At 50.0% G+C, this 18,154-nt stretch overlaps 1 protein-coding gene across 1 annotated transcript; it reads left to right on the top strand.

The window, feature by feature from the left end:
* The first annotated feature begins 137 nt into the window (after window positions 1-137).
* Window positions 138-17,036, top strand: LOC144162535 (tonsoku-like protein). The gene is given in 3 exon segments (XM_077693113.1): window positions 138-678; window positions 13,026-14,213; window positions 14,215-17,036. Coding segments are annotated over 3 exon segments (3,549 nt in total). The 5' UTR covers window positions 138-513; the 3' UTR covers window positions 16,411-17,036.
* The last annotated feature ends 1,118 nt before the right edge of the window (window positions 17,037-18,154 follow it).

The raw sequence follows: 18,154 nt of genomic DNA, 5'->3' as shown, positions 1-18,154 counted from the left end.
AAAAAGAACTTCGTGTTAGAGACATATAATTTTAAGATACTATTATATTATTATTTCTTTAAAAAACGTTGTTGAAGTTCCTCATAAAACGTTTCACATGACCGCAAAAATAACGGGGTTGGACGCAGCTTTGGTGGATAGAGCAATCGCCGTTGGCAGCACTGGAAATGGCGCGCAGCGGCGAAGGAGGGAATCGTCGTACGAGTGGTTTTCGCTCACTTTCGTAACGAAGAAACAATTCTGAGCGCTTCAAACCTTCGTGTAAGAGCTACGCAACTCGTGCGCATTCGCGAGGGACACGGTAAAGAAGACTTGAGCTTAGGGAACTGCGTGATGCTCGCATCCGATGCTGAAACAATTTGGGCCCGTCGCATCGGCGGCGCCTTTTGCGGTCGAGCGGACACCGTAGGAGGTGTACTGAGGTCTCACCGCCGTGCGCCTCTCTCCGATCTAGCCTGTTTCGTGACGGTCGTCTGCAACCAGCACTCGTTGATCGCCTGAGCGGAGAAGAGCATGGCCACTGGAGGAAGCAAGACGGTGTACCGGAACCTGGAGAAGAGCAAATGTCTGGCCAAGAACGACGGAAAGTTCCGCGAGGCCTTCGACCTGTGCTTGTACAAGGGCGAGACGATGCGACAAAACGGAGACCACGAAGAGGCCCTGGCCGAGTTCGAGGAGGTGCGTATTTAGAGCGCGCCAATTTTGAAATCGGCTAGTGTGGGCAACAACGTGTGAGCCAGAAAAAGGAACGTTACTGATGCTTGTAGAGCTCTGTCGGCTAAGCTGACGACCACTCCACATATGCGTTCTGTAGACACGGCAGTAGCCGAAGAGCGTTGGTGATCTGAACGAGAGAAAAAAACTATGTTGGTGGCTGTTTTAATGGAGGAGCCACAACTGTCAGTGATATTTTCACGAAGGCACGCGAGGTTTTCTTCTTGTTTTGTTTTTTCTTGCGTAAGTGTACTGCCTTTCCGCGCAGTCATACTTTTCTATATCGGTTCCAACCGCGCTGTGACTTGCCTTGGGTTATTTATGCACTCAGCCAGATTGGTTCTGCGCATCACTTAACATTAAAACAGTCGCACTACGTTCAAAAGCCTTATCTTGTCACGTCTGGACATTCTTAGTTATGACAGGAGGGCCTGATGCTAACCTATGGGATATGCTGCCGAAACTTGCCAGCAGAAGCACTCTGCAAGTACTCCAGTGGCAACAGCTCAGTGGCGAGTTTTGGTGGGAACAACTCAATACAGGCTCGACTGAACGCCGATTTTCCGAAAATTGCTCACGTTTTGCGGATGAGATACGAATTAAACCTGCCGTGGTGGCTTGATGGCTAAAGCATTGCGCTGCTGAGCTCAAAGGCATGAGTTTGATCCCGGCCGTGGTGACTGCTTTTCAGATGGAGGTGATGAGTGAAAATGCTCGTGTGCTGAGATGCCACCGCACTTTAAAGATCCCCAGGTGGTGAAAATTAATCCGGAGCCCTCCACTATGGTGCGTCTCCATAGCCTACTTGTAGCTTCACTGCATTATTAGACCCCTCGAAATTTGAGATGTGAATTACGCCAAAGCTGCAATTCTACAAGCATCAAGGCTGCTTTGTTGGACACATTGGCGTGGGCGTAGCGAGTGGAGCTGAAAGTGATCCCTGTACTAGCAAATTTTTTGCTGTGTTTCATTATAAACGGACCCAGCAGATTATACAGGATTCCTGTTTCATACTTTCTTTTTTTTTTTCAATGAAAGGGCTAAGTAGAGTGCAGCTATCAAAGTTACTTCGCCATGTGATGGCAAAACTGGAAGAGGCGTGTTTTGGAGTGGTGTGCTAGCTTTCTGAGCGGCAATCACGAGACCAACGTCGGTGCTATGAAGAATCTGTAGCAGCACTGAAAATTGGGCGAGTTAGTGTATCATCTTAGGAAAAACACTGGGAGAAAATGAACGGGATGAAAAAAAAGGGGCACAGCAGAAGCGCTAACTCCCAACTAGCAGATGCAAAGGATATATGCACGCAAGAATGCACATGCGCAGAGGAACAAGCAAAGGTTGATTCGAATATGGGCTGGTAGGCCACGCGAAGATAGAAGTGATTATTCTGGCTTATTTTTCGTGAAGCGAAATCAACGTTTGGCTTACTCAGTCATGATTATAACAGTTTATGTAGAAGACTTTTACATTCTCCCTTCTTAAGGGGCTTGGGCTGTTGTCTCATGTCGTCGTCTCCTGTAATCATGGTACTGGAACACCGGGACACTTGTTTTCCGACACCTCACGCTAGAATGCTTCAAAGACAAGATACTTTTACAGCAAAGCTGTTTACCTCTACCGCCCAACGGTTTCATCTCTGTTGGCAAAAAACGCCAAGAATACACCTCTACACTGCACGCTTCACCCCTCCCCAGGTTTCACGTTAGTGGAGATGGCCCGGGATTTTTTTTTCTTGTCTTTGTAGTGTAGTGAGTGGCATAAATCACAGCCTGTTCCTCTGCGCATGTGCCTTCATGCATGTAAACATTCTTTACGTTTCCTAATAACCACTGTTGTTAGCCAGCGCTTGTGTTCTTCCTTCTTCTTTTTGTCCTGTCCGTTTGTGTGCTTGTTAAGAATTTGTGTGGCGGTTTCCTGACATTGAGTCGAGCAGCCATGAGACCGGGACGGGCTGTTTTTATTTGCTTTGGCTGCTGTCACAAAGTGGAGAACCTTTGTCCGAGCTGCTGTCACGAAAAGAGGTCAAGGTGCGAGCTGTGTGAAGCTGTGAGGTCGTGTGCTAACTCTCGTTGTGAAGTTATCGTGAGAAGTGCATGAGATTTGTGTCCAGCATACCGAAAGGGCAGTTGCTTTCGGCCAGTGTGCACCTTTTTGAAGACAGTGCATGCCTGACTTTGTCCTCTATAGACGCTTGCAATTCAGCACTTCTCAACGCTGAATGGCATCGGGCCTTCTGATCGGGGCAAACGTTAGAGAAAAGGGATTCCGGTGGCATAATGATGGGCACTTTTCCAGGTAAACTGGAGCTGCAATGAGCGAATTGATTACAGTTTATTGCTGCAATATTATTGCTAGGCACGTTGGTGGCATTTCTTGGTTTGGTTTGAGCAGTGCAGATAATTGTGCGCGACGTTTAGGCTACACTGCTGGAATACCTGAGCCAAATATTACGCGTGCACCTGAAGCTGTAAGCTTGCAAATCTCTCTGAAATGCGCAAGAAAACCAACCACGCTCCCTTCAATTTTTGCCTTAATTACATCATTACAGCGACATCTGTCCTATTGGCTGTTCCTGATCAATGTCACTGCTTATTTCGCGCATTGCTGGTGCCTGTCTGCTGTGCACCGACCTCTTCTATGCCTGAACCTGTACGAACAGTTTTGGAGTTTTTGTGTGTGTGTTCTGAGTGTGCATGGAGTAGGAGTGAACAACTTGATACTTCACATTCAACCTGAGTGAACTTGCAAACTGGCACAAATGCCTACCCTGACCTGCACCGGAAATCGGCTCCGTGTTGCTGAAAAAAAAAGAGAACTCCCGGGCCCGTAATATATCGAAGGCAGCCGAAACGAACGTCCCGAGTCGCCCCCCTCTTTGGAAGAAAGCGTGTAGCCTTCGTCGGGTAATAATGAATGGATGGTCGTAGTTCTTGAGGGAGGAGATTGCTGGGACGATAGATTTAACCCAAAATGCATTCCGAATACCGTATTTACGCGCGTAATGAACACACTTCTTTTTTTTTTTTTTTTTTTTTTTCTCCAGAAAATTCAGCACGAATTTGGCTGGAGGGTTTACTATGCTAGAAAATTTTGCTACACATTTTTAAAAGCTAAAATTTCGTACAATAAAAATGCTCAAAGAAGCGCTATCAAAATCTTACTTTTCTAGTAAAAAAAACAACGGTAATAAAATAATCAATTTTTTTTTTCTTCACGACATTCTAGTATGGATCATAATGCTAGTGCCCCCCTACTCGCTAAGGAGCTGTTCTCCTCACTTGAATCGCTTGCGGCTTCACGTTTGTCGTCAGCCCACAGCACATTGTCTTCCGTGCCGTCAAGGCACTCCATACCTTCGTTTCCCGCACCGGGAAGCCTCCCTTCTTTCGGCTCACGAAACACACGGTGATCCCTGTTCATCGCCCAAACCTCTTGTTTTCGCCAGTAGCGTGCACGCACTGGGCGAACTCTGAAGTGCCACCCAGCCTCACTGTTTCCATGTGCTTCAACGCATGCTCCACCAGCTTCAGTTTAAGTCTGGCTGTGTAGCTCACGTGCTGGCCCATCGTACGCCATGCACCAGAAGCACAAAAAAAAGGCCATAACACAACTGAAGAACAAAACCATGGGGCGTAATGGCAAAGTCGCGGAACAGCACAGAGCACTAAGTACATCTGGTGCTTTGTTTGCACGCCGCTGCGCTTTCGTGGCGCTATACGCAAGAACGTTTGTTTGGTGTTCAGCAAGTACAAGCGCATGCTATGTTTAAATTGTGGGGCACAGCATTCACACTCACGTCTCCAGCTACTGTCAAGATTTTTTGTTGTTAGAATGCGTTTTTAGCGTTCCTGCGTGTACTGTGGTGCGATACCAAGTTACTGCGATTGTCGACGGCCTCAGCAACCATGCCAAGATAAACACATACTGAAAAGTTGCTTTTCTATTCCTGCTGCATTTTGTATGCTAGGTAAAAAGAAAGTAAATTATCAAGAAGAAAAGGGGGGGAGGGATTTATTACGCGAGTAGTCTGTGGTAAGTGCTGCACAGTCTTTCTAAGCACGTGTAGCGAACATATTTTAATATTGCGTTGATCTTGTTGGTGCACAAAATCAAAAGAGTGACATTGAAGCCACTAACGGCGTGAGAAAATTGTTAACCCAGTACTGGCCATGATCTGAAGATTGCTACAGTGAAACCTGGATACAACAAAGTTGACAAACATTCACAATTTTCCGTTACCTGGAGGTTTTCAGAAACGTTTTCAGCAGGTTTCAGAAACAAAACCAGAATGCTAGACGTTAGTGACGATGGAATCGCCCTTCGAGGATTTAAATCACAGTGCAAAACTACATGATTTCCGCATGCTGGTCTCCCATGAGCTTAGTCACTACACGGCACTTCAAAGAAGCAAGTTCACTTACTCTGGTATGAACAGACGTATCTTAAGCACCACATTTACTTCTGACACTTTTCGGTGCCTTAACGCGTTTCAAGGACCAAACTTACGCTGAAGGACTCCTTTTCGCAAACTTGTTGCTCTTTTCCGCACTCAAAATTGCTGCGAGGTCACTAAATAAGATACTTTACCGGGCAGCACCATTCTTCTTTCTCGCCGGCGCAGATGGCATTAAAAAATTGCGAGCTTGTCCTGGAAAGACAAGACTTTTCGTTTTCTAGCAGCCGAAATCATCACTGACGAACCGACACCTCAGATAGCAGTGGAAACGCGCGACTACACGCCGACCAGCAGGCCTAGCACCTAACCGACACAACGCTAACACATGAAAACGCGCAATAATTTGCGGTGCAGGCGAAATTCACCATATTAGTCTGTTTCTCCAGACGATTTTTCAAAAAATGTGCAAAAAGCACTGGCTCATTAGCGTAGTGAATTCGTTGCATCGAGGTTAACCTTCGCAACGCATTTGTTACATAGAAGTCGCAAACACATAGGTTTCAATGGGGCTGGGAATTAGGAATGGAACAACTTCATTGAACCCAGGAATTTGTGACATCCAGGTTTAACCGTATACAACACCCCCAGACATCCTGTAACGAGTTATGCAGATGACTTAGCCAGAGTGGTGGAAAGATTCTGCACCGGTTGGTACGGTAACAGTGGTACACTGAGAAACATTCGTAGCAGGACTGACATAACAGTTGCTGATGATTCAGACATAACTAAGCAAAGTACTGTACTTAATGAGCCGAGGGGAAGGCTGCAGAAGTTGATGGCATAAGTGCACATCTACAAAATAAAAAAGATTTGGAGGAAACGCTAATCTGAAGAAGCTTGAAAAATTAAACCGTGAATACGTCAGGACTGTAAAAGTGCACCAATAACCCGGAAAAACTCCACCATGTCTTCAATCCATTGTTGTATTGTTTGGTGTATATGAATTACTCACCAAAGTTAAAGTACACAAGTGAGAATGTTGCAGATGCACCAAACTGCTCTTGGGAGTCTGCGACCAACCATGCCAGCTCGACTTTTTTATTTATTTTTTACTTAGTTGTAGGTACTGCGATCTTGGTACAAGATTGTAGCGGGTGGGTACAGCTTTTCCGCAGGTGCAGTCTAGGCACGGAAAGGTGGAATTACCGTATTTTCATGCGTATAACACGCCCCTGTGTATAATCCGCACCCCCACTTTCAGCCCGTTGGAAAAGAAAAAAAAATTCTCGCGTATCGCCTGCACATTTGATACTGGAAAGGCTGCACCAAAGCCTGTGCGTTGCTATCATCATAGAATGAAATAGCAGCATCCAATGTTGCAATCTTGAGAGCGTGAAGCCCAAAAAAGATGTTTTTTCGTGCGCTGCTCCAAGGACAAATGTGGAAAAAACGTGCAATAGCGTAATTGGATTGCTTTCGCTGAAAAATTAGGTATGCATAGGCTGCTAAGCAATTTCTGAATCAACTGGTTTCAGGAAAGCGTTTTGATCTGGACCAGGAAGTTCCTTGATAAGTCTTCTTTTTTTTTTTTTTAATTTTGCCTTACACTGTGGCGTTAAGCTGTTGCCATGGGATGCCTTCTGCTATATGGAATGCTTCCAAAGGAACCATTTCTCTGTCCTGAACACTGGCTTTCTTGCCGAATGCATCACGTTATGGTTCCACATTAAAATATTATCAGACTTTGAAAGCATGGATAGCAAGTACTGCAGAGGCATACTAAATGTGTCAGCGTTAAGGTAATTTGCACCCCCTTTCCCCTTGTGTGGCTTTGCCCAATGTTTGCAGCTTGAAGTCTCTAAAAATCAAAGGCGTTCCACTCAATGTGAAAGCTGTCGGAAGTGCAGAGCAGTGATTCTCCATAATGGGCTGTACCGCCGTTATCCGCTTACTGCTACCACCCCATGCAATTCAAATTTCCCACCTTCGCAGTGCTCGCGCGCCCCCTGCCTGGAACTGCACCAGCGGCAGTTCTGTTCTCTTTGTGCTTTTCCTCCCGCACATGCTGGCATTGCACTGTCACTTTTTTTCGCTTACTATCGCAAAAACCAACCCAACGAGCGCTCCTAACTAAATGTGAGCACTGCCTGTTATTTGCGTATATTTTTCCTCAAATTTACCTAGTTTTATTTGCGCTAAACAATGGGGAGATGTAGGACAAACGCCAGTGGTTCACGAGTTTGGAACGCTTGTGACTATATAAACCGCTTGGCTTTCGAAGCCTCTGGGGTACGCCGCCAACAACAGCGTTACCAAGGGGCGCCCTGTTGCTCTACTTGGGTCCAGCGAGCGAGCTACGACGACAAGGCGTGGCCCCAAAGTGCTCTGCACCTAAAACGCCGGGACTTGGTCCTGCACTGCTGATCGAAGCCCCGGCCCTTGTAAGAGCATCAGTCAGAAGATCCGTGAAAGTTGCTTCCTGTGCACACGAATCGATAGGCACGATATGTTTGTAACATTCCAGTGTTTACAAAAGCACAGGCTTGGCAGCTAGTGAACTCAGATTTCAAAAACCAAAGCTGTGGTCTCATTTTTGTGACCCACTTCAAAGTAAATTAGCAGCATTTGCGTCAAAAACAAATGATAATGTTTCCAGATCTCATCTTGAGCTCATAAACACAAGATATATAAAATAGTACGAAAGACAGTGTCATGAAATCACCATAAGAAAGAAATGTTGCTTGTGCAAATCGTATCGTTATCACAAGTGCTATTTTTGATTGTTTGAAGGGACTGTATTGATGTTGAATTCCAATGGCAGATCTGGGGCACTTTCAGAGCAACTTTTTTGCTCCTTCTGGAGCAGACGCGTTGTAGTAACAGGTCGGGAGAAGCCAAATTGTGTTGTAATGGCAGATCGTGAGCGCCGTCGCAGCCAAGATCTCTCCGTGGAGCAAGAAAAGTTGCTCTCCTGGAATTCCCGGAGTCGGCCGGAACTCACCATGCTTTCTCTCATGACGTCGTCGCCGTCTGCTTTTGCTCTACTCCCCATTTCGAATCGCCATGGCAACCGCTCCGGCAAATACGAACCACGACCACGGTCGCAAAGGGGAAATAGATGCTGCACACCGTGTCTCGTTCATGCTTTCTACTTAAAGAAAGCAAGTGCGATTGGCGGTGAGCGCGAACACAGGCGGCGCTGCGAAGCGCGCCTCCGTGACGTCAGCTTAGGGATTCTCGCATTTGTCGTCTGCTTCACTCAGGATCGCTCTCCCTGCTGTTTCTTTGCGCTCGGTCAACGTCTGATGCTTGTCCGCACCAGAATTGGCGTGTGGGTAACTTTTTACCATAATAATAGGCTTAAAATCGCATACACTAGCTCATAGTGTCAATTAAAGTATAGTTTTGAATACCGCTACGGGAGAAACATTGCCGGCGCCACCCCATTCCTTGCGAAGCCGGTCGTGTGCGGAGCTCGAAGAGTCGGAGCTAGGCGTCAGCTTCTCATGTAAGCATTCGAACAAAAGGAACAGTCAGCTGCTAATAACCGACAACAGCGAAAATGGAAGACCGAAACAAATTCTAGGCCTTCAGGGCTGTCGGCTTTGGCAGAAGGCATCACGATTCCCGGTAATCATATGTAAGGTAAAACAGTTTTTGCAACCTTGCGGAACGCTTGAACGCGTTTTGTCACATCACTTTACGTTGTCAAGGCATGAAAGTTTGCCGACATGCACTATAGACTGCGAAAACTGTAGGTTGAGTTCCAAATAACCCAGTGTGTATATACGCGCGTGCTGATTCTATACCAGGCATCTAACCAGTATGGAGGTTTATTGAGCAAAACGAGTCACGTCTTCGTTAAATTTATAGTAACACATATATGTTTGTTAAGACCTGGAGGGATATTTCGGAACATTTTGCACAGCCATATCTTCCCGATATTCGGATATGCGTTATAGGAAAACTGCACTCAAGAGGAGGAGGAGGAGAAGTAAGTGGAGGAGGGCAAAACTTTGTTTAACAATTAAATCGATCTGGTTAGTGGGCCGGGTCCTCAGCCCAGGACAAGAGAGTAAGAGTAGTTTTCTTCAAATCATAGAACGCCATCCCGAGTAGAATAGGATTTGTTCTTTGCGCCTGGAAGGGTTGAAAAGCAATAAAGAGCTACTTGGAATTGTCACGTTTTGTGGCACGTCTCGACCAGCTCAGAAGAATGGACACTGGAGAATCGTTGGCACGTTTACCACAGCACACATTTATTATGTACAGCTACAACCCCTAAGCAAAGTAAACACAAAGCAAACAAAGACTTCCACCAAATAAATTCCTAAATACTAATTCCTAACAGCAACCCAGAAAAGCCACCAAACCAAACCAAAAGTCACTACAATGAAGTCCTTAATAATGCAACCAGTCCTAGTTCATCTCTATACCACGTCCATGTTAACAATCTTAATAATAAGGGTCATATAATACCCAACTCCCTAGCGGACGGCCTACCGCTGTCTCCGGCGCTGGCGTGTCGTAGCGTGGCCGTGACACGCTGGTGGTCGTCGTTGTCCGCTGCCGCGGTGCCGGTGGTGGTGGTACCAACGTAGTTGTGCGTGGTAGTCACCCGGTGGACCGCTCTTCAGCTACTCCTCGTGGTAGCCCTCGTAGCAGGAAGCAACCTCTGGCCTCGAGGCCGTCGCCGTGGAAGCAGGTAGCACCGGGAACTCTGGGAACGTCGCTGCGTGGGGACCGCCAAGGCGTTAGTTGACGGTGCGTGCTCGCTGTACGCAGACGCCCGACCGTCGCCGCTGGGGCCACCAAAGCGCAGGTTGGTGGTACGACGCGGAAGTAGGAGCCGATGCAACGTCGGTCCACTCCGGCCCAGGCTGACGTGGCTCTGGTCGATGGCGTGGCCTCGTACCCCCGGCTTGTTCCTCGCGGACTCGTGCCACCTGACCTTCCTGCTGTGGCGTTCTTCTGATCTCTCTCCCCCTCCTCTCGGCCTGTGCCCCGGGATTAAATACCTCTGCCCGGCCGTCGCGGCACTCTCGCATTCGCTGTGCCCGTGTCCGCCGCACGGGTCATCACCACATTGGTCATTTCTCCACGTGCCTCCATCGCGTCACCTCGTCATTGGCCCTCCCTCTTCGCGGGAAATTTGCATTCTCTTCGTCTTCATCTTCGTCGGCCTCTGGCTCTACTATGGCACGTCATCTTCGCCCCCGTAATCATGACAGGAATTCTTCTTCGGTTTCGAGTCGTGTAATATATGCAGGTATACTATTTATTACATTAGTTAGCGAGTGTATCATGCCTTCAACACCGTAATCATGTCCTTCAACACCGTAATCATGTCATCATTGTTCGAGTTGAGAGTCAGTTTGTTATGATAACGATATAATTACGATAGAAATTCGGAGCACAAAAGCCGCCTTCGAGTACTGTGGACCACGTTGTTTAGGGCGCGATCGCGGTGGCGTAGCACAAACCTTCTCATTGTATTTGCATGTGAATAAACAAAGCACGCTGCGGATATGCACCTTCTTGCACGCAGCCGTAATGAAAGCCAATTTGTGAAGAAGGGAATGTATGCCATACAAAATGAAGGAAATATCCACGCGACCTTTGTGAGGCTCCCAAGCATACCGAAACCTCCTAATAAGAAGTTGGTGACGGCGCAGAAAAATTAATGCGTTGGGCAGAAAAAAAAAGCAAGAAACATTAATCCGATACAAGACAACAACGAAAGACAGAAGAAAGCCGCTTTATTTCCTGCTGTGCGATGAGCGTGTAGAGGCTGTTGCTTGGTACTTAGTATTAGACTGTTGAGTCTTCATAGGAGCATCTCAAAAATACTGCAGGGAAGCCTACGCATTTTGAATACTTATCGAGAAGCTCTGATCGCTGATCCTCGCGAATAAGCAAGAAAGGACGAGTTACACACGATCTTCTGACCGATACTCCTCTTCGTGTGTTGCAAACTTGTGGGGGATACAGCTTCAAATTATTCAGATGCGTCAGAAGCTGGCAAAATAACTGAGTCGCTAGAAATACGCTTTTTAACTCACTACAGCAACGAAGCGGGCGATTTCTAGCCCAGGCACTGTTGCCCCTCACGAGCGGAGTGTAGCAGACGACAGCGGCGCGAATCCCTAAGCCGACGTCAGAGCCAGGGGGCGCCACTCAAAGATCTCACCGCCAATAGCTGAAACTCAGAATCAAGTGGCGAGGAGCCCAGCTTGAACGACGACTGGGTGGACGTGGCGTATAAATGTGTGTGTGGCATTTTTTTTTTCAACCTGCCTGCTGACAAAACTTTAATCATTGCCACCGTTGGACACCATTAAGGCTACAAAAGTCCCTTCATCAGCAAAAAAGTCGATGAAGGGAGGTTAGTTGAGACCCAACGAGAAGAAAACGGTTGCACGGGGCCCGACGTAAAGGCTGTCGGGAAATTCGTGTTCCCGTCATGCTATGGCATTTGCTCTGGCGAGAGCCCGTGTGTTCCAAAGACAGTTTAGGAGCACTTGCTCTTGGTGGGAGCAGCGTGCTCTGCAGTGGAGCTCGGCGACTGCTCCCGATCTGTCGTTGGAATTCAACATGAGATTCGGTTTTCAGATACGATGCCAAGCCCCGATCACATCTGAGCAATGCGTACTCATGTCCTAGCCTTGGTGGTACATGCTGTGGTGGCTCAGTGGCTAAGGTGTTGTGCTGCTGAGCCCACAGACATTGCGGATTCGATTCCCGGCCATGGTGGCTGCTTGTCAGATGGGAGCAGAAAGCGAAAATGGCCATGTGTCGAAGTCTGGGCGCACACTACAGATCCCGTGCAAGTGCTCGAAATTACTCCGAAGCCCTCCACCACTGCGCAATGCCTCATAGCTCAAGTGCGGCGTCAACGCGTTAAACCCTCTAAATTTAAATTTGATCTCATTGGTGGGTCATTGTGGGGGGCTGCAATGGGCGAATTTGCCGTGCAAATGGTTGCACCGCCAAGCAGATATTATGCACGTGATTTAAGTCTCTTGGTGAGTGGTGCATTGCTTCCGCCACGTGCACTTTAGGGACTCTGCATTGCAGTGGGGACCAGTGCTCAGCCAGTAGTCCCTTTTTTTGATAACTTGCCGTGATCATTGCGAGTGTCCATGGCATGATGGAGGAGGTAGTCTTCGTTGAATTGACAGTTGGTTCTCGTACATCGTTAAACAGCGCTTGAACAGGAGGACAATAGGAGGGAGAAAAGCACCGTCCTATGTCCCCACCTCTGTGGCCCTCATCTTCGCATTCTGTTTAAAGGGTCAGCCAACCAATTACTGGGAAGTGTTGCTCTCTATCCAAATGAAAGGGCATCACTTGAAACACTTTGAACTGAACCGGTTTCGCTGATACGGCCCTAGAATGCTTGAAAGCGTAATTTTTGCATCTACCAGCGTTACGTGTGCTACCGAAAGGAAGGCTTTGAACCATGACAGTGAGGTGCATACTTTTGACTGTGTGTGAGGTGAAAAGAGCTATTTAGTAACTTGTCTGCTGCTGAACAACAATGAAGTGCAGCTTTTCCTTTTCCCGTATGCGATTTTTGAGTTGTGCCTTGAAACCAACAGAGCTGTTTGTATACCTAGGTAGTGCCCTGTCTAGACAATACATGGTGGCACCTTTCAGGCTTGACGAAGTTTAGTGCTAAATTAAAATTATTTTCGTTGATTTGCATAGCAATTCCTCATGGTTACCCCATTATAAAAAATGCTGGCTTTAGTGGACATGCAGTTTCTGTAAAGTGGTTGTCTGTACCTTTCTAGATGTATAAATCTTTGTCCTTGAGCACATCCCACGTATGGATAAATCTTTATCCCGAGTTCACCGAGCACATCCCACGCTTGCCTAAACCGGCCATGACCCGTGGTCGATGCGCGTGCAGGCCTTTGGGCTGTTGGAGCTGATGGCGGAGCCCGACCCGCTGGACCGTGCGGAGGTTCACCGTCGGAGCGGCGAGTGCCTGTTGCACCTGGAGCGCTTTGCAGAGGCCACCGACCACCTCCGCCACTACCTGAGCCTGGCCGAGAGCGTGGGCTCTCGCCTGGAGCAGCAGCGGGCCCTGGCCACCCTGGGCCAGTGCTACTTCGTCCAGCACGAGGCGGAGCGGACGGGGGACGACCGGCTCGCGCGCAAGGCCCGGAGCGCCTTTCTGCGGTCTCTGCGCATCGTGGAGGACCACCTGGTGCACTCGGTGGGCAGTTCCGAGGTGGCCCTCATGAAGGGCCGCCTGTTCCTCAACATGGGGCTCCTGTGCGACGCCACCGAGGACGACTCCCAGGCCGTGCACAACTTCCAGCTTGCCCTGACGCTCTTCGCCTCGCACAGCGCCCTCTTCCGCGAGGACCTCGCCCGCTGCCTCTCAGCGCTCGCCGGCATCCACCTGCGGCAGGGCCACACCGAGTCTGCGCTCTCGCTCGCCGGCCGCCTGCTCGACCTCGGCCGCGAGGGCCGCCAGGCGGCAGTCAAGTGCGAGGCTCACCTCTGCCGTGGCGCTGCCCTGCTGCAGACCGGAGACCTCGACGAGGCACGGGCGGCCTTCAAGCGCGCCGTGCGCCAGAACAGCCCCGTCGCGGAAGACCGCGAACGTGCCGTCCTCTGTGTCAAGCTCGCCCAGGCCCTCCGGACGTGGCAGCTGGACTTAAGAGACACCGAGGACGTCGCAACACGGGTCGGGATTCACGAGAAGTCCGGAGATGCCCTGGCACACTGCCTGCTGCACCGGCCAGCCCTGGCCGAGTACACAAAGGCCATCCAGGAAGCCCTCTCTTCTCCAGGAACCGTCTCGGACAAGAAGCTTGCAGAACTCTACGTGTCCATGGCAGAGACCTGCAGAGATGTTCGTGACTACGAGTCCTCGCTCAAGTACTTTCGCCTGGAGCTGGCTTTGCGGAAGGATGAGCCCGACGAAACTGCCTCGACCAACCTGGACATTGCGCGGTTGCTGCGGAAGATGGGCGCAAGTGCCGCAGAGGTGCGGGACGCGCTTCAGGAAGCTGTGGTGCAGTCTCGCGCAGCGAGGAAGCCGTCCCTGGAGATGGTCTGCCTGGAGGAACTTCTGTCCCTGCAGGGCGGGTACTGACGAGCAGATTGAAGCCCGGCTGAAGGAGCTGCGCTCTGCTGAAGGTGAAAGCGGAGACGAGCTCAGTCAGAGCCAGCGCTCTGCCGGCCCCCTCTCCGACATTGACCTGGCGGACATTTCTGATGCCAGCGAGAGCGACCCAGAGTTTTGCGACTCTGCGAGGAAGCCCAGGAAGAGACTGGAGGAAAAGATCAACACAAAAGGAGAAACCAGACTTCACAAAGCTTGCATCGAAGGCTCCTTGAAGAAGGTCACTGAGCTGCTGAGGATGCACCACGCCGTGGACGTCAGAGACTTCAGTGGCTGGCAGCCGATTCACGAGGCTTGCAACTACGGCCATTTGGAGATTGTCAAGTGCCTCGTTAGCCACGGAGCGGATGTGAACAGTCCGGGTTTGAATAGTGTGACACCACTGCACGATGCGTTGGAGAATGGACATTTGGAGGTTGCTCTGTTCCTGCTGGAAAAGGGCGCCAGTCCAGCCTCCAGGACAGACCAAGGACAGACTCCGATGGACGCCCTGGCCGATTGGAAGGAGCGCATTGAGTCACCGCTCAGCTCGAGCGAAGAAGCCCTCCTGGAGAAAATTGAACTGCTCCTCAAAAACGGCGACCGTTCGGCTAGAGCGGTCACTAACCGGCCTAGACCAACCGCTAAAGTCAACCCGTGGATAGCCTCGCAGTCATCGAGCCGGAAGACGCCAAATGAGCCGGCCCTGGTCGACGAAGAAGTTGCCACGTGGCTCATAGACGATCTCGCAAAACCCAAATCAAAGTCTAGGCGCGCAGCAGAGCCGAAGTTTCCAGTCACAGTCACACGGAAACGGAACCATTCATCAAGTAGCTCCTTAAGTAGCTCCGCATGTACCAAAATCCAATGCATCGACCCAGATGAAAGGGACCCGTGGGGCAGTGATGGCGAAGAAGTTCCGATGGATGACATAGAGCAGGAGGACATGTCCTCTCCTAGAGCCCTTGTTGCAAGCCCTCTGGCCAGTCCTCGAGCCAGTCGTTCGGCCAGTCCTGTGGCAATACTTTCTCCAAGTGAAAGCACCACGGCCACGTCCTCAGGCCTCTCTTCGCTTCGCATCCGAATCCTTGGCACCGTCTTCCTGATCCCCGTTCCTAGAGGGACGTCGGAATCCACAATGACCGTGGGGTGGCTTGCAGCAGAAGCCGCGAAGCGATACCTCAGCGTCTGCGGCACGTGTCCCGTCCTGAGCTTGACTCTTCCCGATGGGGCTCTCCTGGACCCTTCCGACAGCCTAGACAACCTCTTCCGCAGCCCTCAGATGGAGATCATGGGAAACGTGGAATCCTGGGACTTACCGCCGCTTGCCGAGCGCTACCGTGCCGAGTGCGACCGGAGAAACCTTTCGAGCTGCGCAAACTTCGCTGCCGTTCTTGAACCGTGCGTCGAGAGCGGAACCTTCTCCATCCCGTGCTTCAGTGGGGTCAACCTTGAAGTCTTTTTCCGTGCCTTGAGGCACCAGGAGCCTGTTCACACCTTAGACATCTCTGGAACGAAGATGACGCCTGCTGTCGTGGCGGCGATGTGCAGCTGCCTCGTCACGATGCAGTCTCTGCGTCACCTCGGGCTCAGGTGCACAAACTTCGGACCAGGCTGCATCGATGCGATTGTTCAGTCCCTGCAGAAGGCTCAAGTCCAGCTGCCGTGCTCGGAGCTTGACTTAAGCTACAATCCAATCGGCGTCGGCACCGCCCTTTCCCCACTTCTTGCCCACGCTCCGAATCTGAAGGTGCTGAAACTTGAGTCCTGCAACGTGCCAGACCCCGGCTCGCTCTTACGAGGCTTGAGAACTCTAGAGGCTCTTCACGTCGGCTTCAACCCGCTGGACTGTGGAGCGCTGGAAAGGTTGGGACCAGTCCTGGAGGAAAACCCGCTGAAGTTTTTGGACCTTACCGGCTGTTTTGCGAGTGAAGTGAATGGTCTCGGGCAATCACTGGCTCACCTGATCGCCAAGGGCAAGCTTGTGGAAGTTCGTGTCGGATCTTGCAGTTTGACGGAACAAGACGCCAGTGCTTTGGGTGTGCTGTGTGGTGGTGCGTTGTCAACGCTGGATTTGACAGTGATCCCCGGTTTGGGGCGTGACTGCATCGAGGATCTCTCGCGCAAGCTGCAGGGAGTGAGAATACTGTCTGATTACAGTGCTTCTTCGCGAGAGTAGGGCTGCAGAGTGGGGGCTGAGACGCGTTACTTGTTATGTGTGAAGCGGTGTTGTAAAGTTGCCAGCTCGAAGCATCAATGACTCTAGTTCATTCCACAAGCTAGGTGCAGCACTGTGGAGGCTACATTGTTGTCAACACCCCGCCCCGTCAGGGCGCCTAACTCACCGCGAAGGAAGCGACGAAAGGCGCTGGGCCTTGCGCTTCCACTTGCCGAAAGGGGAGAAGGGAATGTCCTTTCAGGACCCCCTTCACGGCGCTTAGGTTCCCTCAGTGGGCACACTGTTGACAACAATGTAGCCTCCACAGTGCTGCACCTAGCTTGTGGTATGAACTAGAGTCACGTGTTCTGTGGGGGGAAGGCGACAGTTTGGAGGCTGAGTGTTGGAAGTTTGTCGAAGCGTGCTGCTTTTTCATATTCCTATTTTTGGTATGGAAGGAGAAACAGGTTCGTACAGCATGTTGTTGATCTAGTTGGTGCTGCATCTTTTAAGTTGACAAACTGCACGTAAAAGGCAGGACTAAGACCAAGGAGCCAGGACAGGCGCAGATGGTCCTGTCCTGCCTCATTTGTCTGACTTGTCTTTTACACGCAGTATTTCTACTTAAAATAAACAGGTTTGTATCACGGCAGTGTTAGTCCGTTACTTCTTGCAAATTTTTCGTGCAGTATTGTGTTGCCTGCGTGCACTTTGGCGTATCGAGGAGTATGTTGCAGCCGAATGCTTCTGCAAAACTGGTGTGAGCAGCCGATCCAAGTGTTGCGGCACTGGTCCTGGGCAGTTGATGGCAAAACGGCGTCATGCATGAGCGAAAGCCAAAATTTGGTTGCCTGCTAAGATTTACCCCCCCAAAAAAATGCTGACGGATGACGCTACGTAACTTCATTACCTGTGGTAGAAACGGGTGTGATTTCACAGAGATACATTCGCAACAGCCACCGGGAATTGTTTCCGGAGTAAATACCAGACGGGAGAACGTTATTGCTTGTCGGGGGAAAATCATTGCTTTATGCCGGCAATAAAACTTGGATAGTTCTTATTGCTGGCTAGTTGGTTAATGGCTTTTCAAAAAAAATGTTCATCCTTCTTTCATAGGAATCCGTAAAACACAAGAGTGAAAGGTGTCTTCACGGGAGTATTTGAATGTTTATTGTGCATCGATATGAACACTTGCACATCGCTATTTATACTTCGTCAATATTGCACCGTTAGATGCATCAACATTAGACACTGAATTACACGCGCCGGAGCATTGCGGAAATCTGACTGAAACCCCAGGCGCTCGCAAGCCATGCGAACGAAACCGAACGGGGTGTCAGCAAATCGTTTGGTGAAGTCACAGTACGCTACAGCGAAAGGAGCATGATTTGCGAGTTGGCAGCAGTCTTGTGGGTGTGCTTGGCGAGCGATGTTCTGCTGGCGGGTCGCTTAGGCAAAGGTGCGACCACTTTGGTCCTGCTCCTTGGCGTCTATGCCAGACGCTTGCATTGTGACGAGCTCGACTTGTGCAATGCTGCGGCGGCGCTCCAGAAGGTGTGCTGCGTTCCACTTAGGCGGCGGACGGGTAGACACAGCAGCTTCCGCTGCAACACGCTGCCCTATCGAGGCGCCAACTATCGGTGCTTATTACCGTCATGACGCACTACTTTGCTTCATCTCTCATAGACGGCAGCACCATATGCATGGACAAGAGAGGGAAGGGCATAAGGCGTTTTCGTACAGCTATCCAAGCATGACATCATGG

This window comes from Haemaphysalis longicornis, unplaced genomic scaffold (genome assembly GCF_048455015.1).
Source record: "Haemaphysalis longicornis isolate Haplotype H1 unplaced genomic scaffold, Haemaphysalis longicornis Haplotype H1 scaffold_12, whole genome shotgun sequence".
Taxonomy (NCBI): Eukaryota; Metazoa; Arthropoda; class Arachnida; order Ixodida; family Ixodidae; genus Haemaphysalis; species Haemaphysalis longicornis.
The sequence above is the reverse complement of the archived record's forward strand: the minus strand, read 5'-3'. Positions and strand labels throughout refer to the sequence as shown.